General features: G+C 45.8%; 2 protein-coding genes across 4 annotated transcripts in view; both read left to right on the plus strand.

Moving 5' to 3' along the window:
* The window catches only part of SOS2 (SOS Ras/Rho guanine nucleotide exchange factor 2), a 44,551-nt gene extending 35,399 nt beyond the window's left edge, over positions 1-9,152 (plus strand). For both annotated transcript variants that reach the window (XM_062495836.1, XM_062495837.1), the window contains 10 exons: positions 329-548; positions 1,357-1,476; positions 1,740-1,902; positions 2,361-2,478; positions 2,566-2,738; positions 2,988-3,104; positions 5,315-5,576; positions 5,877-5,918; positions 6,784-6,893; positions 7,575-9,152. In XM_062495836.1, coding sequence (XP_062351820.1) covers positions 329-548; positions 1,357-1,476; positions 1,740-1,902; positions 2,361-2,478; positions 2,566-2,738; positions 2,988-3,104; positions 5,315-5,576; positions 5,877-5,918; positions 6,784-6,893; positions 7,575-8,084 — 1,835 coding nt within the window. In that variant the 3' untranslated portion in view covers positions 8,085-9,152. The remainder of the gene's footprint in view (positions 1-328; positions 549-1,356; positions 1,477-1,739; positions 1,903-2,360; positions 2,479-2,565; positions 2,739-2,987; positions 3,105-5,314; positions 5,577-5,876; positions 5,919-6,783; positions 6,894-7,574) is intronic.
* A 2,328-nt stretch (positions 9,153-11,480) lies between these two features.
* VCPKMT (valosin containing protein lysine methyltransferase) lies at positions 11,481-15,607 on the plus strand. Of its 2 annotated transcripts, XM_062495051.1 has the most exons (6): positions 11,481-11,692; positions 11,818-11,928; positions 12,391-12,463; positions 13,409-13,528; positions 14,508-14,612; positions 15,252-15,607. In XM_062495051.1, the coding sequence occupies exons 1-6, from the start codon at positions 11,481-11,483 to the stop codon at positions 15,264-15,266; spliced, it is 636 nt and encodes a 211-aa protein (XP_062351035.1). In that variant the 3' UTR covers positions 15,267-15,607. The 2 variants fall into 2 exon arrangements, with proteins under 2 accessions (XP_062351035.1, XP_062351034.1); XM_062495050.1 differs by having other exon boundaries at positions 14,508-15,607.
* Positions 15,608-17,428: the final 1,821 nt, after the last annotated feature.

Genomic DNA, 17,428 nt, shown 5'->3' on the forward strand with positions numbered 1-17,428 from the left:
TATCCCATCCATCCCTGCCCTCTAATTAACAGTTTTAATCCATTTTCCCCTGTCCTGTCACTCCATCCCTCGTCCAAACTCCCTCCAGCCTGAGCTCCAGTTCCCAAATATATTTATTTACAAACTCCAAATACTCCCTTCCCAGAGATTGCTTTATGACATTGACATTTATGAAAGAACCTGAATTTATTAAAAACCAACACTTGTAACAAGATGAATGCACATCTCCCCTCTCTTGGACTTGTAGTTTAACCCTTTCCTCCATCAATTTAAAACTCAACCTACAAGAGCATTAAAAAGCTCGCTTTTAATGATTTCTCTTCTACAGGAAAATCCATGAAGAAGTGGGTGGAGTCAATTGCTAAAATCATCAAGAGGAAGAAAGCCCAGGCAGATGGGGTCAGCCACAACATCACCTTTGAGAGCCCCCCACCACCCCTGGAGTGGCACCTGTGGCGCGTGGGGCACAGTGAGACCCTGGAGCTGATGACCCTGCACCCCATCGAGATCGCCCGGCAGCTCACCCTGCTCGAGTCCGACCTGTACAGGCAGGCTGAGCTCTCACACTTCCCATTATTCCACAAAAAACAACAACAAAAATGTTCCTCGCTCACACAGTCAGTCCAAAATGCCCTGCAGCTTCCAGAGCGGGAGGAGGTTTTCCTTCCTTTATAGGAAGAGGTTTCTGTGCTGTCTGCTCAGTGGTAAAATATACAGAGGAGTGGGAAAATAAAAAAAAAAAAACAAAACTTTTTAGCTCCATGTTACACGTGTGATAACAGAAATGCAGGGAGGGTAATTCAGGAGTCTGTCATGGTTTAGGGTAAATTTGGGAGAAAACCAAATTTCTTCTCTCCCCATTTAACTCCTGGAACCAGTCTTAAAGCTGCAAAACTCAATATTCAACACCAGCAGAACAGATGATTGGGGATACAAGCATCATAAAGTCTTCCCAAGACAGAGTCTTACAAAATTCAAATTGTAAAATCCTGTTCTTGCTTCAGTCACAGGAGACTGAAGCCAGCCAGTTGCTGCAAGTGTTTCACATTCCTGTTTTGGATTTTGAGCTGTTTTGAAGTTGTTTCCTTGCCCTTTCAGAAAATTAATCTCACTCATCTGTAATTTTCTTATCTGAAAATGCTTCTTCAAAAATTATCCAACTTCAGTTAAGATAAAGATGTATTTCTTTCTGTACTCGAGCACTCATCAAAAAGTTGTGTTTTATTGTAGATTAGGTGGGATTGGATTTGTGAAATATGAGGTTGTGATTACAGGGAGAAATAATCTTTTAATGCAAACACAGAAACTGCAGTTTTTACTTGTACTGAGTGTTTTGCCCCTTTCTGCCATTCCCAGGGCTGTGCAGCCTTCTGAACTCGTTGGCAGTGTGTGGACAAAGGAAGATAAGGAATTAAACTCCCCAAATCTCTTGAAAATGATTCGTCACACTACAAATCTCACTCTGTGGTTTGAAAAGTGAGTGCAGTGCAGTGGCATTAACCACTTTTTACCCTGGATGTGCTCTGGGTTTGCTGGTTTGTTTCTGCCAAATCCTCCCTTGCCTTTCCGACTCGAACATGTGTCAGATGTGATTCCATAAATTTGTACTTGAGATTCTGGAGAGAGAGCCAAAATCTGCATGCTGGATGGGTTTTCATGGGAAAAAAAAATTGATTTAATAACTTACAAAGTGTCAGGTTTTATTTCTCAGTGTTTCTCAAGTCCCATCTTTTGATCAGGTGCATTGTGGAAACGGAGAACTTTGAGGAGCGAGTGGCTGTGCTGAGCAGGATCATAGAAATCCTGCAGGTTTTCCAAGACCTCAATAATTTCAATGGTGTTCTGGAGATTGTTAGTGCTGTGAACTCTGTCTCCGTGTACAGGCTGGATCACACATTTGAGGTGAGTTTAGGGCATGGAAAAGGAAATTAAATCAGAATTCAGACCTGGGTCATACTCAGTTGTGGAGTGAAATCCATTGTTGGCAGCAAAGCCTCCCTGAAGTAAAACGGAAAAAGAAGAATGTGAATAAAATGGTTTGAGCTTTGTGTGTCTCTGAAAGGCAGCAGAAGGCCTTAAAGTTAAAATCAAACATTTGATTTTTATTAAAGACCACATTTTATAACTTTAAAGTTAAAATAATAATCTGTCTTCAGTAATCTCCAGACTGACATTTCAGTAATTTCAGTCATGGATCCACATGACTGAATTGTTGGGTGCTTTAAGCCAGAGCAAACCATTGAGACAAGAGGTTCTTTGAAACCTTCATTTCAATTCCCAAATTTTGCTCAGAGTCAGGGAATTGCCTTGTGTTTGCTAACCAGGCTGTTGAGAAGATTTTTTTTTTTTTGACAACTCAGGCACTCCAGGAAAGGAAAAAAAGAGTTTTGGATGAAGCAGTAGAATTAAGCCAAGATCATTTTAAGAAGTATTTAGCTAAGCTCAAGTCAATCAATCCCCCCTGTGTGCCTTTTTTTGGTAAGTGAAATCAAATTTTTTGTGTGGTGTCACTCTGGAGTTTGCTGCAGATATACGGTCAAAAAATGCTTTTTTTTTTTAAATCAGGAATATACCTAACAAATATCTTGAAGACAGAAGAAGGGAATCCTGACTTCCTTAAAAGACAAGGGAAAGAATTAATTAACTTCAGTAAGAGGAGAAAAGTGGCTGAAATTACAGGAGAAATTCAGCAGTATCAAAACCAGCCCTACTGCTTACGGATTGAGCCAGAAATCCGGGTAAGCAGCCATTAAATATCTCTTTGGGCAATGGAGAGGGGGGAAAATGCCAAATAATCTTCTAATTTTGCATGATTAGTGATTATCAAAAGAGAGGGGAGCAGTGGCTGGTAGCCAACAAAGACCCACACAAAAGAGAAGCCAAAAGTGGTGAAAAATTAGATTTCGAATCACTGAATTACGAATATTTCATTAAAATTTTCTCTGTATGTTTATTTTTTTTATATTATTGATGTTTGTTTCATTTAGAAATTCTTTGAAAATCTCAATCCCATGGGGAAGATACCAGAAAAAGAGTTTACAGATTATCTGTTCAACAAGTCCTTAGAGATTGAACCTCGGAACTGCAAGCAACCACCTCGATTTGTGAGTTTTTTCCTGAAATTTCATGGAATCAAAGAATACCCTGAGTTGGAAGGGAAACACAGGGATCATCAAGTCCAATTCTTGGATTATTTAAATAAAACTAAATAGCTAAAATTCACTGACCACTATGAAAATAATGAAAATAATACCTCAATAAGCAAGATACAGTTTCTTCAGAATTCCTTACCATGAGCTGATATTCCAACTAAACTTGATTTTAAAATATTTCTACTCCTGATGTTTCCAACTACTAAAATACATTACCTCTGTCTTATTTTGAAACTCACTTTTCCCCCCCAAAACCTGAAATACTGCTGTTAAATTTGTATTTCTTACCATATAGTCATGATAAAATATGGAGTAATATTTTTCATTTCACAATATCAAGAAGTCCTAATACTAATTAAAAATTTACTTTTTATACATTACATATTCCATTTGCTTTAAGATAATTTCTGCTTTTCTTTTGTCTAAATATTTGATATTTAGACAAAAAACTATTACAAAAACTGCAGACTTTACCAGGTGCTGAAGAGAATACAGTTCAATTTAAAGGAGTAGTAATTTTGTGTTAATCCCAGCTCCTGGAGCTCAGAGTTCTTTTTTAAGCAGGAAAATCACAATTTAGAGCACTTGGTTTTTTATATGTTGTAATTGCCTGAGGAACTGGAGCCACATGTAATTTTTTGGGAGAGCTATAAATCATTTTTGCCATCTCTTGTTAGAGGAACAAGTAAGATGATGTTACAAACGTGGCAAGAAAACTCCAGAAATTGCTGTTGCAAAAATGCTTCTTACAGTAATTTTATTAAAATCTTTTCTAAAAATAGGAGTCCAGTCAGCTGGGCAGGAATTCTTTACACACAGCTCATGATTTCCAAAGAGAGAACCTTACTGGAATTGCAGGAAAATCCAGTTGTGGGTGCTGTAATGTGCTGGACACCACTGAAAGATGGGGGCATAATTCACTTTGCAAGGCTCAGCTTTGATCTGTGCTGGACTACACCCAAGCCTAACCAGGCTGGGTTTGTCCACACAGTGACCTGAGTGTAGGAATTTTGTCCTGGCTAAACTGGAGGACATGGACAACACGTTTTCAAGTGTGTCCTTGATCCTGGATGTGTGGAGGTGACCCTCTGTGGTTCTGCTGCTCCTGTGGTGTTGCTCCAGGGCTCTTCTGCAGCTCTGAAGGGCACTTGAAGGAAATTTCTGTTTCCCAAGGCTGTGACTTGTTTTTCTCAGTGTTTGTCCTGGTTGGCAGCAGAACCTGGACTCTTCATTCCTCATGCTTGTGGGGGGAAAAACAATATTTCTTCAGCTGCATCCACAACATCCCAGTAAAGTCCTGCTGCGTAAATAACGCTGCACCTCACATCACTTGTACCCCTGGGCTGCTCTTTGAGAAATACTTCTAAAAATATCTCACAGAGCCTCGGGAATGCTGCAGTGGGGAATGGCAGCAGTGTTGGGAATGTTGCAGAGGGGAATGGCAGCAGTGTTGGGAATCTTGCAGTGTGCAAATGTTGCAGCGTTTGGGAGTGCTGCAGTGTGGAATGTTGTAGTTGGGAACGGTGCAGTGTTGGGAACGGTGCAGTGTTGGGAAGGTTGCAGTGTTTGGAACGGTGCAGTGTTGGGAACAGTGCAGTGTTGGGAATGTTGCAGTGTTTGGAACGGTGCAGTGTTGGGAACAGTGCAGTGTTGGGAAGGTTGCAGTGTTTGGAACGGTGCAGTGTTGGGAAGGTTGCAGTGTTTGGAGCATTGCAGTGTTGGGAATGTTGCAGTTGGAACATTGCAGTGTTTGGAGCATTGCAGTGTTTGGAAGGTTGCAGTGTTGGGAACGGTGCAGTATTGGGAATGTTGCAGTGTTTGGAACATTGCAGTGTTGGGAATGTTGCAGTGTTTGGAACATTGCAGTGTTTGGAACGGTGCAGTGTTTGGAGCATTGCAGTGTTTGGAAGGTTGCAGTGTTGGGAATGGTGCAGTATTGGGAATGTTGCAGTGTTTGGAACATTGCAGTGTTGGGAATGTTGCAGTGTTTGGAATGTTGCAGTGTTTGGAACGGTGCAGTGTTGGGAATGTTGCAGTGTTTGGAGCATTGCAGTGTTTGGAAGGGTGCAGTATTGGGAATGCTGCAGTGTTTGGAACATTGCAGTGTTGGGAATGTTGCAGTATTTGGAACATTGCAGTGCTAACAGCTCCCCTCTCTCCAGCCCAGGAAAACAACGTATCCCCTGAAATCCCCGGGGATAAGACCCAACACGGGCAGGCACGGCTCCACCTCAGGCACCCTGAGGAGCCACCCCCTGCCCCTGGAGAAGGAGCCCAGCAAGATCAGTTTCAGCAGGATCACCGAGTCCGAGCACGAGAGCGCGGTGTCGGCTCCAACCTCTCCCAACACCCCCTCGACCCCGCCCGTGTCGGCGTCCTCGGAGTTCAGCGTCTTCCTAGACATCGATCTCAACAGTTCTTATGGTACAACACGCATTTCATAAACCTTTTTCCTGTCCCTCAGGCTTCCCAAATGTGTTAGGGGAGTGTGCCAGCCTTTAAAAAATAAAATAAATGCAGCATTTGAAGTAATTAAATTAATTCCCAACGTGGCTTGAATTCTCCAGTTCGGGAATGTTTTACACTGGAAATTTTCATTCACGTTTGCAGTCGATAAACTTGGGTTTTTTTCTGATCTCTCAGTTTATTCAAGTGGGTTTTTTTATGTGCTGCAGTGCAGTGGTTCTGTCTGGAAATTGTTTAATGGATTTTTTTATTTCCCAGGTAACAACAGCATCTTCGCTCCCGTGAACTTGCCTCAGTCGAGTGAGTGTTGGAACTCTGTTAAATATTTAACTCTGCCTTCCCTGGGTTCAGGAGAGCTCAGTGAGAATGAAAATCTGAAATCTGAGATGAGAATGGGGCAGCATTCAGAAGGGTTCCTTTTAGATCAGATGTCCAGTCAAGAATGTAAAGCCTAAAACTAAAACTGCTGGTTTAGTTTGGGTTGGGTTTTTATCTCCAGGCTCTCACATGATTTTCCTTCTATTTTGAATGTCCTTGATGATTATTCTGTTTGACTAAAGCTACAAATAAAGAGACTTGATGATTTCCTAATTCCATTTAGTGAAAATTACTGCTGTGTTGCTGGGAAGGAAGAGATGCTTTTTGTACCACACCTGTGAGGGATATCCTGCTTTCAGCTGTGCTTTATATTTATTCCACATACCTTTTTTTAAATATGATTAATTTAATTTCCAGCTGGAGAGCACAGGTCTGATGCAGACACAGAGCTCAGTGCACTCCTAAGAGGAAAAGCAAAAGTATGACAGAAACCACCAATACAAGCTGGGGGTTATGTTGTTTTTTAATTTGAGGATTTTTTTTTTTCCCTATGTAAAAACTCACTTGGAGTTCTGTGGATTTATTCCCTGGATTTATTTTCCTGTCCCTCAGCATTGCTTGCTGACTGCTGATGCCTTTCTTTGATACTGGACATAGGAGAACACTTTGTGAGGCTTGATTTGATTAAAGCAATGAATTAAAGGATTTCATGCTGCCAAAGTTACTGGTTCATGTTGCTGTGGAGGACAAAGATCTTATTTGAGTTGCTTTGAGTTTGGCCTGATATTCCAGAATATGCTCCTTAGTTATTGCACAAGGAGTAAAAGATCTGGTTTTCCCTCTCCAGAGACTTTCTTCAGCTCCTGGGGGAGCTTCCCTAAACTGAGTGATGAGCCTCAGAACCCTCCTCCACTTCCTCCACGAAAAAAGATGGATCAGGATGCTTCCAATGCTAAGGTATTGCTGTCCTGGATTGAATAACTTTGGTAATAAACTGGGGAATATCTAGAATCATTTAGCTTGGAAAAGACCTTTAAGATTGTCAAGTTCAACCAGGGCTCTGTCAGTCTGAAAGACTTTGAGATGCAGAGCTCCAGTTTCCCTTTTTTATATTTTGGATTCCCAGTGTTCAAACTCTGCTAGGAATTTCAGGAACATAGTGTTCATATGCCCATCAAGAGTACAGCTGCTGTTTTTCTGACTGCACCACTAGCAGAGGTCAGGAGAATTCCTTGTCTGTCTGAAGATTGCTCTTTATCCAGACATCTGACAAGGGAAATGGCTTTAAACTGAAGGACAGTAGCTTTAAATGGGATGTTGGGAACTGGGAATTCTTGGCTAGGAGGGTGGGGAGGCCCTGGCACAGCATGCCCAGGAGAAGCTGTGGCTACCCTTGAAAGTGCCCAAGGTCAGGTTGGACAGGGCTTGGAGCAACCTGGGATAGTGGAAGGGCAGGGGGGAGGGATGGGATGGGATGGGATGGGATGGGATGGGATGGGATGGGATGGGATGGGATGGGATGGGATGGGATGGGATGGGATGGGATGGGATGGGATTTAAGTTCCCTTCCAACCCAAACCAATCTGGGCTTCTGTGCTCTCCATTTCTCACACCTCCTTTCTCCACGTGCCACCGCAGGGAAATTCCAAGTCGGATGACGATCCTCCAGCAATCCCACCCCGGCAGCCGCCGCCGCCAAAGATCCAACCTCGCGTTCCTGCTTACACCACCCCCTTGGAGCAGCCCCTGCACAGCCCTCCTCCTCCACCCCCCCGGGACCCCGTCCCCGACACCCCACCCCCGGTGCCGCTGCGGCCACCCGAGCACTTCATCAACTGTCCCCTGAGCCTGCAGCCGCCGCCGCTGGGACGCTTCCCCCGGGATCCCGAGCGGCTGCGAGAGGCCGGATCCGGCCCCAGCTCTCCGGCCACCCCTCCCAGCACCCCCTCTCCCCGGGTGCCGCGCCGCTGCTGCGTCCTCAGCGCCAGCCACAACAACCTGGCCCAGCCGCCCGTGCCCCCCGTGCCGCCCCGGCACAACTCCGGCCCTCAGCTACCAAAACTGCCGCCAAAGACTTACAAAAGGGAGCTCTCCCACCCTCCTTTGCACAGACTGTCTTTGCTAGAAAATGCAGAAACTCCTCAATGACCTTAGCCATAGTAGTCATTGACACTGGAATACTGTTTGTAAAGTTCCTCTTTTTTTTTTTTCTTAATTTATTCAAGGAAAAAAGAAAAAAGGCAGTGTATTTTAGTATTTTCACAAATTACATTCTTAAAGTGCTGCTGATCAAAAAGAAATAAAAAGGTTTAAATTGGAAAACATTCAGACTACACATTCCAACCTGTGTGGTTGGACAGCATTACCCTCAGGTGAGCAGCAACATTGCCTTGGTTCACATCCTCAGTGCCGACCATTCTGCCAGGACACAAAATAGACCTTTTGCACTGTAAACTACACTAAGTGAATTTAAACTGACATCATTTAATTGCACTGAGCCAAAAAAAAAAAGGGTGCGTCTGTGGAATTTTTTTCAAATTTGAGCACTAGTGGCCTTTTTTTTTTTTAATTAAGGAAACCCAGCAATGGGATGATCACACACCACGAGGATACAGAGCGTCACAGATTTGAAACCTCCAGCCACAAACCTTGGTGTAAGGCTGGAGGATCCCAAGTGACAGCTCATGTTCCAGAATATTCTCATGTCTTAATTGCCATTGATTTGCTGCTGAAGACAAAGAAAAAAAAAATAGGTTGAAATCTAAATACCAAAACACTGGGTTGGTGTTGGTTCTTTGGAGAAAGGATGAAGGAGGAGTACCCGTCTCGGATATCGGGGAGGCTCCCGAGTACTTCACGTGCATCCTGCTCAGTTGTGCCTTTTTTGTTTCCATAGGCGAAGGTGTCTGAAGCTAAAGAGTTTGTCTGCTGTTGTGGAGAACAAAGCTATGCGCCTGTACAATTGTTTATATTGTATATTTACAGATATGCTAATGACATGTATAAATTGAAGTTGACTTGGAGGCCTATAACACAGTCTGCTACTCTTGGGATTGGATCCTGCCAGCAGCGTTTCCTCTGGCTCGGATCAGTCTTGCCTTCCAGACCTAATAACTTCCTTTAGATCTACACTTTAACTTGTGAATCCACTTTGGAAATTGGTAGCATTTAAACCAGCAAACACTTAAAGCTTTATTAAACTTTTTGAACTGATAAGTGAATGGAACTTTTCTTTGCCGGTCGAACCCCCGTGTTTGAACTGGTGCAAGAGTGAGTCTGTTTTACTGGTAGTTCTGTAGCAGCATTTATAAAGTGGCCTTCACGAGCCACATTTTATTTACTGGTTTGTGGCCTTTTACTGTGCTTTGTATCAGAGTTCTTAACAAGATTAATAAATCACCCCAGTCTTAATTTTTAAGAGCTTGAGCAGTGCGTGTTCCTTGCAAGGACGAGGTTGGGAATTGCATTTTTAACAATGCAAAATGCCCCAATTTTCCATGCTGCTGGTGTCACTTTGGCTTTCCTTCTGCCTGTGAGTGCTGGGCCCATCCCAGGCCTCCAAATTTCTCCAGCTTCTCATCAGTCTGCCTAAAATGCTGCCATTGTCTTGGACGCTCCATTTGGAAAATTCTCCTTTTTGAAAAGGAGATCTGGCTGAGGAGGGATGTTAATTAGAGATACCCTGAGTTGGAAGAACCCCACAATTTTCTCCAGGGAAGATGTATTTTTCCATCTGTCTCTTGGACAGTCTTTTTGTACTGCCTGTGCCCTCCGTGCTTCTGTGAGGAAGAAGAGAAAGTTGGGATGCATTCACACAGGGGGCAAAGCACACTTTTTTACAGGAGAGCCTCTTCATTTTGCTAAAATAAGGTTCAAGAAGTCCAAAATTTGAAATGCACAAGCTGGGAGTGCATGTAGGAAATGGAGGATGACTTGGAAAAATTGAATTATTTTAGATTCTTTACATTAACTCTTCTGAAGTCCCCACCAGCAGCTATTGCTAAACAAGGAATAATATTTTTTCAGACTTTAGTGTGTTGTTGAAGAGGAAAAAATTTTCTCCCACATTTTAGAATATACAGATGTCAGCTTTATGCCTTCCTGTACAAGTGCTTACGCCAGAACCATTTTGAATTTTCCACAGTAAAATATAACATGGCCATGGAAAGTGGTCAAAGGTAGTGAGATTACCACCAGCATGGTTCAAGAGAGCAATAAATAACATTTCAATGACTTCATAATTAGAGGGGTAGGTAAAAAAAAACAAAAAAACAAACTGCTGGAGGGGAAAGATGTGAATTTTGGGTTTGAAGTTGGCTTGTGTGGGAAAAGGCAATTCCCTCAGAAAATTTCATCCCAAGGAAGATGAGCCTCCCCTCAAGGGAAATCTGCTGACAAGAGGCCTCCCATTGCTCTAAAAGAAAGAAAGAAAGAAAGAAAGAAATTTTCTTCTCTGTGTCCAAGGGAGGAAAAAAATCTAAAACCTTTGCATTTTGAGATGTCAGTGCAGAATCAACTCATACTCAGTTGCTTGATTAAAACCTTTTTGGTGAGTTTATTAAAACCTTTTTCTAGGTTTGTTAAGACCTTTTTGTAGGCTTTTCTGTAGGTTTATTAAAACTTTTTTTCACAGCTTTATGAAGACCTTTATTGTAGGTTTATGGAGACTTCTTTGTACATTTATTAAGATCTTTTTAAAGTTTATGAAAGCCTTTTTGTATGCTTATTAAGATCTTTTTTATAGACTTAGTAAGACTTTTGTAAGTTTATTAAAACTTTTTTGTAAGTTTATTAAGGCCTTTTTTGTAGGTTTTACACACCTTTTTTAAGTTTATGAAGACTTTTTTTGTACGTTCGTCAAGACCTTTTTTGTAGGTATTTGGTTTTTTGTTTTTTTTTTCTTTTCAAGTTTATTAAGACCTTTTCTCGTAGAAAACTTTTGCAAACTGTGCGAGGGCGGTTTGGAACAAATCCTTCAGGAGGGACGGGAGGGTCCTGAGGGCTCCGCGCTCCCTCACGGACACGGCTGGAGGAATCCTGGAATCATCCCGGGAAGGAATCCTGGAATCATCCCGGGACTGAATCCTGGAATCCCCGGGACTGAATCCTGAAATCATCCCGGGCAGGAATCCTGGAATCATCCCGGGAAGGAATCCTGGAATCATGCCGGGCAGGAATCCTGGAATCATCCCGGGCAGGAATCCTGGAATCATCCCGGGACTGAATCCTGGAATCATCCCGGGACTGAATCCTGGAATCATCCCGGGCAGGAATCCTGGAATCATCCCGGGCAGGAATCCTGGAATCATCCCGGGAAGGATTCCTGGAATCATCCCGGGACTGAATCCTGGAATCATCCCGAGACTGAATCCTGGAATCATCCCGGGCAGGAATCCTGGGATCCCTCGGGCTGGATAAGCCCCCACACCCACGGCTCGCGGCCTCTCCCGCCGCGCACAGCGCTCCCCTCACGGCCCGCCCGCCATTTCCTCCCGGGGCGGGCCCGAGGCCGAGGCGGGGCCGCGCCGCCTCAGAGCGGCGGCCATGGCGGGTTTCGTGAGGGAGCTGGAGCGGCGGGCAGGGCCGGCGCTGCGGCTGGAGCAGAGGGCGGCCGGCGGTGTGGGCTGCGTGGTGTGGGACGCCGCGCTGGTGCTCGCCAAGTTCCTGGAGACCGGCGCTTGTCCCATGGCTCGCCGCCACGTCCTGGAGCTGGGCGCGGGCACCGGCGCCGTCGGCATCATGGCAGCCACGCTGGGGTGAGCGGGAGTCCCTACCCGGCGCTTTTTTTTCTCTTTCGATTCGTTTAAACCCTTTTTTTATTTCCTGTGCTGTTCGCGGTGTTCCCTGCCATCGCGTTATTCCCTAAGTGTGTGTGTTACAGGGCGAACGTGACGGTCACGGACCTGGAGGAGCTGCAGGAGCTGTTGTTGGTTAATATTGAGAATAACAAACACCTGGTCACAGGGTCCGTCCGAGCCAAGGTACTGAAATGGTTTGTATGAGCCTTTATTTAATGTCTCTGTTCAGCTTTAACGGGGATTCTGGGTTCGGATTGAAAAAGACTCCGTTTAGATGGGATGTTGGGACTTGGGAATTTCTGGCTGGGAGGGGCTGGGCTGGAATTGCCACATTTGCTGTGGCTGCCCCTGGATCCCTGGCAGTGCCCAAGGCCAGGTTGGACATTGGGGCTGGGAGCATCCTGGGATAATGGAAGGTGTCCCTGCACATGGCAGGGTGGAATGGGATGGGATTTAATGTCCCTTCCAACCCAAATCATGTTGGGATTCTGTGATTCTTCACTATCTTTGTTAAATTGCTACACACCTTCAAAACACCGCTGTGAGAAGCAAACTTAATATGGGAACACAGGAGTTAAGTTTATGCTCAGTCCTTTAGTATATGTTATTACTAAAACTTGTTTTTGCTTTTTTTTTCCTTATTTGTTCTTTTTTAGGGGTGAAGATGTAACAGAATTTCAGCCTCCCCCTGATTATATACTCATGGCTGATTGCATTTACTATGAGGAGGTAAATGAGGATTTTGCTAAACCCCTACAGAAGGGTTTCTTGGGGAGGGGGTGGGATCAATGTTTTTAGAATAAGAAGTGTTCAGATAAATATTGTGCTTATGTCATGGTCCCTGTGGTTTATAGGAATACATAGAACAAGACTGGAAAAGGCCTTTTTAATAGATGTAAGGCCATTTGATATAGAACCAGAGACTATTTTTATGTTAAAAATCCCAAATTGAATGTTTCTGCCTCCAACCCCCCTTTTTTTTAACATTGGGAATGGTGAAGGATAATGTGAACTGTTGAAATTATTGGTAAATGAAATTTAAAAGTGCTACATCTGCTGTTTGGGTTCTCCTCATGCTTTCTTTAGGAAGGCAAGAGGAGAAATCCTGCTACAGCTGAGTGGTTGTTGTAGTCTGCTTCATGTCCTCAGCTGGAGCTCTGTAGGATATGCAGGGAGAGCTGAGGGAAGCTGCAGGAAAAGGGAAATAACCTGAAAAAAACCCTGAAAAAATCCCAGTGCCCTTCCAATGGCTTTACCAGCCCCTGGCATCGAGTCCCTGCCTGTTGGTCCCATTTCCCTCCATTGTGGTCTGGATCTGAGCCATCCTCCAGGAATAATTGAGAAAACTCTCACTTTTGAGACCCACTGAGGAATACTCATTGTTGTGTGCCTCAAGGAAGTGCCCACTCAGCAGTGTGGGATGTTTCTGGCTTGGATTCCAGTTCAGCTTTCTTGGTCAGTCTGGAAAACTCTTTTCCTACGAGTCCCCCTTTCTCCTCTGCTTCCCGGCTTTACCCCCATGTTCCTCTTGTCCCAGTTAAAATACTAAAAATAACTCCCTGGAAAGCAAAACTGAGGGGTTTTCTCTTGGGTGAAGACTTCAGCTAGAGGGTATCGGAACCAGTGAAATGAACTTGAAATCCACATGGGAAATGTTTTACATTTTTTGGGCAGTCCTTGGAGCCTTTGCTGAAGACTCTGAAGGATCTGACAGGCCCTGACACTTGTGTCCTGTGCTGCTATGAACAGAGGACTATGGGGAAGAACCCTGAAATTGAGAGAAAATACTTTGAAGTAAGTGGTTTTTAAGCACATTTTCTTTTAGGTGGTTGTTCCATTGAAAGCAGAAGAAAAGCACAAAGTTTTGCTTCAGGAACTCAAAACTCTTTCCTGAGTGATAGAGTTGCTTCTGAAAAAAAACCCCTTCTCTCTAATCAGGGCCCATTAATAGGTGTTTTAATTGAATATTCCAGCTGTATCTCGTGTGCAGGTGAGGAAAAGCAACACAGGGAGCTCCTGTGGGGGGTGATGGTCAGTGCAGATTTAACTCTGCACCTGTGGTGACTGTTGAGAAGCAGCTCTTTTGCAGGATTATATATAATAACTCCAACATTGCACAAACAGGGAAAGGGTGGGAATTCCAGGGGGTTGGTACGTGTTAATCAAAGCAGCTGTTTGATAATTACTGCCTCACACTCTTGTGGGGCCCTGGCAGTGAGGAGTGCTGTGCTCAGCTCTGCTGAGGTGCTGCTCCCACAATAAACACAATAGGTGTTGGTGTTTCTGGCTGGTTTCTGCTGCTTCTTTTTTTTTTTTTTTTTTTTTGTGATTTATTTCCTTCTTTGCCAGGTTCAGCCCAGACAATCTGAGTGCATCCCAGAGCTGATGCTGGGGGATTTCAGATTTTTTTTTTTTTAGCTCTCCTCTCCCATTCAGTTGAGAAGGTTGTCAGACAGGCAGGTGCTCTGTTTTGGCTTAGCATTTCAGGGATTGAAGCAAAATAATGGAGTTACAGAATCATTTAGGTTGGAAAAGTCTGAGATCATAAAGTCCAACCATGCCCCAAGCACTGCCAAGGTCACCACTACCCCAAGTGTCACATCCACACATCTTTTAAATCCCTCCAGGAGTGTTTTACGACAAGCTTAAATAGATTTCTGTGGAGTATTGGAGGTGCCTGTAGCTTTGAGTTAGTGCTGGAGCAGTTCAGATGAGGGTGGGAATGTCTGGAAAGGTTGTGGAGGCCTTTGTGGAACTGTTCTTTGTGGAACAGCTGCTTCAGAAGGACTTTGAGCTGGAAAAAATTCCGCTGGACAGGCACGACGAGGAGTATCGGAGCGCAGACATCCACATCGTGAACATCCACAGGAAGCACACGGTAGGTCTGCAGAATCCCTGGATGCTTTGGGCTCTTGGGAAGGGACCTTAGAGCTCATCCCATTCCTCCCCCTGCCGTGGGCAGGGACACTTTCCACTGGAATGGTTTGTGGCACCGGCACAGAATTCCCAGAGCTGCTGTTCTCTTGGCACAGTGTGAACATTCCGGAGGTGGAGCTCCAGAGTGACTGTGAGATTAGGGACCCTGTGGAACCGCAGCCCTAAAAATCCCTCATCCCTGCTGTACAAAGGAGCTGCTTTGTTCCCAAACCTTGTGCTGCAGGTGCCAGCCTTGCTCTTCAGCACTACCTTTGAGCTTCACACTTCTGCTTCCATGTGCTGGTGGGGTGGGATCTCCAAACTGGAGTTCGGAGGCACCAAAGTAATAAAAAATAAAAATGCCCGGTGCTGCTTTTGGCACCGTGGGCTCTGCTGTGCCACCCTCTCCCCAAAACCAGGCTCTAGATGTGATACTCAGCAGCTGCCAGGCTTGCTTTGATCATTTTGGGGTTAACTGATGAAGCGTGAAAAAAATGTTTTGCATATTGTGCTGACGCAACATGCAGGCTCAGCTCTTGAACAAAACCAGGCCACTTAAAAAGAAAAAAAAAAAGTCATCTTTGTGGCAATCTCTCGACAGAATTCCCCATCGTGAGATCTTTGAGCACAGGATCTATCCCCTGGTAGAGCTCTGGAGAAGAGGGAATGGCATAACACCACGGAGGGACTGTCTGCGGTGTGGTTGTGACTCTGTGCACCGAGCAGCTTCTCGCTGGCGGATTCGGCAGCCGAGGTGTCTGACAGCGCCTTCCGGCAGCACAGCTGTGTGCTGCCCGTGTCTGCGGCACGGGGAGCGGGGAATGCAGCGGGGAATGTAGCGGGGAATGCAGCGGGAGCGGCCCCGGAGCAGCGCTGGGGGCTGAGCCGCTGCTGCGGGAGCACCGCGCTGGAACCTCCGGCAGGGCAGGGAAAAACTCTGGGAGCGGCTCGACTCAATAAAACTTTGGCACGGGAGGTGGTTCTCGGGCCGCGGGTTTTTCGTTCATCCTGTGGTTCCTGTGTCGTTCCCTCTTGGGAGGCTCGTTCCAGGAGCCGGGGCTGTCGTGGTGGTCGGTTGCTGGACCGATAAAAAGCACGTGTGCAAAATTGTTCTGGCTTCTGTTTTCACCTGTGCTTTTCTGGTGAGCAGGCTCCTTGTGGCTCTCGATGTTTCTGCCTCTTGGAGCACAGTGATGTCTTAGAGGAGGAATTTGCAGGAATTCTCACTTTGCAGCTGTGGAAGTTGGGTCTGGGACAGAGGCACGAGTTACTGTGGCTGAGTTTTCTCTAAAAACCTCTGGGTTGGGAAGAGCTTCGTTTGCAGGCTCCCAGGAGTTTTTTTCATGCCCCGAGTTCAGGCTCACTTTATCCCCAGTAAGAGAATTCCTTGCAGACTTCCCACATCCTAAAACACTGTCCTGGCTTGCCGAGCACAGCGGCAGCGATTAGCTAACGCGAGAATCTAATTTGTCAAACCACACGTGTTACTTGTTACCTTGTTATGAAAAGAGCTCCTTAATTACCCAGTGGCCTGCAGGAAGGGATTTACTGGAATGTTTACACCAACCTGGCTTCCCGGGTGGTAGCTCTTACTGCAGAAAAATGAGAAAAGATCCCTAAATCCCCGCAGTGGTGGGGGGATGGCGTCACCCTGGGACACTCTGGTACCCTGCTTGGTGGTGGGGGTGATGCAGAGGGGAGCAGCCTCTCCCAAGGGTATGGAGCTGATGGGATGACTTAGCTACGGGACTTGTGGCATCAGCACTTCCTTTTGCACAGGCCTCAGATCTCTTCTTCAGAAGAAAAAGGGAGGAAGTTGTGCTTTTTCTTCCCTGCTGGCTGCTGCTCTGCTGTGCCCTCAGCTTTGGGCCTGCATTGTTCATGTGACTGTCCCTGGGTGACAGGGACCTCGTGGGAGGAGGCTGGGTTCTGTAACCCCCTGCGTCACCTCCTGTCACCGGCTGCACCCAGCAAGGGGGATGTAAAACCCAACTGCTGCTGATCTACAGCTGTGGGGAGGAAACTGCTGCTAACCCGGGCAGCAGGGAGGGGCCCCCTGTCCCCGGAGCCACCACGTGAAACAGCTGCTTTTGGGGGAGAAAAAAGGCTTTTGGGAAGGGAGATGGGGTCCTACTGGGGCTCAGCTCCACCGTGTCTGGAGGGGCTGGTGGCTGCCTGCTCTGAGCTAGGAGAGGGTGTGGAGCTCTCCTGGAAAATGGGATATGAGGGAGGTGGTGATCCTGTTTCTTGCCAGCCTCTGTGTTCTCTCACCTGTCCTGTTTGTCCCAGTTGGATTTGTCCTGATTCCTTAGAGAGAGTGTTTTGGTGTCACTTCCATGAAACATGGGGGCTCTTTGGAGGAGTCTGGCTGTGACAGGCTCTGCCTGGGCCCTGGGCCCAGCAGGTGATCTGGAGATCTCCTGTATGCCTGTCAGTCCCTCCTGCCATGCCAGCCCAAATCTGTCCCAGCTTTCCACCTAAGAGAGCTCATCCCTGGACTCTGCCTCCAGGCTGGCTGTGGTGGGAACCAGCAGCACCAAATCCACCACATCCCAGCTGGGTACCCACCCTGTGCCTCACCTTGCTGAGATTTGGTTGTGTCCTTACAAGAGAGAGCAGAAACCCCCCTGTGCTGCTGCTGTGGGAGCCGGTTTGGTGTCACAGGCAGAGACATTTGTGAGTTTGAGGTGTTTGCCAGAAGTCATGCTTAAATTGTGGATAATTTTCTGGCATGGTTTCAACACCGGCTCAAGCCGTGGGAAACCGTGTGGGCTGTGG

This window comes from Cinclus cinclus, chromosome 6 (genome assembly GCF_963662255.1).
Source record: "Cinclus cinclus chromosome 6, bCinCin1.1, whole genome shotgun sequence".
Taxonomy (NCBI): Eukaryota; Metazoa; Chordata; class Aves; order Passeriformes; family Cinclidae; genus Cinclus; species Cinclus cinclus.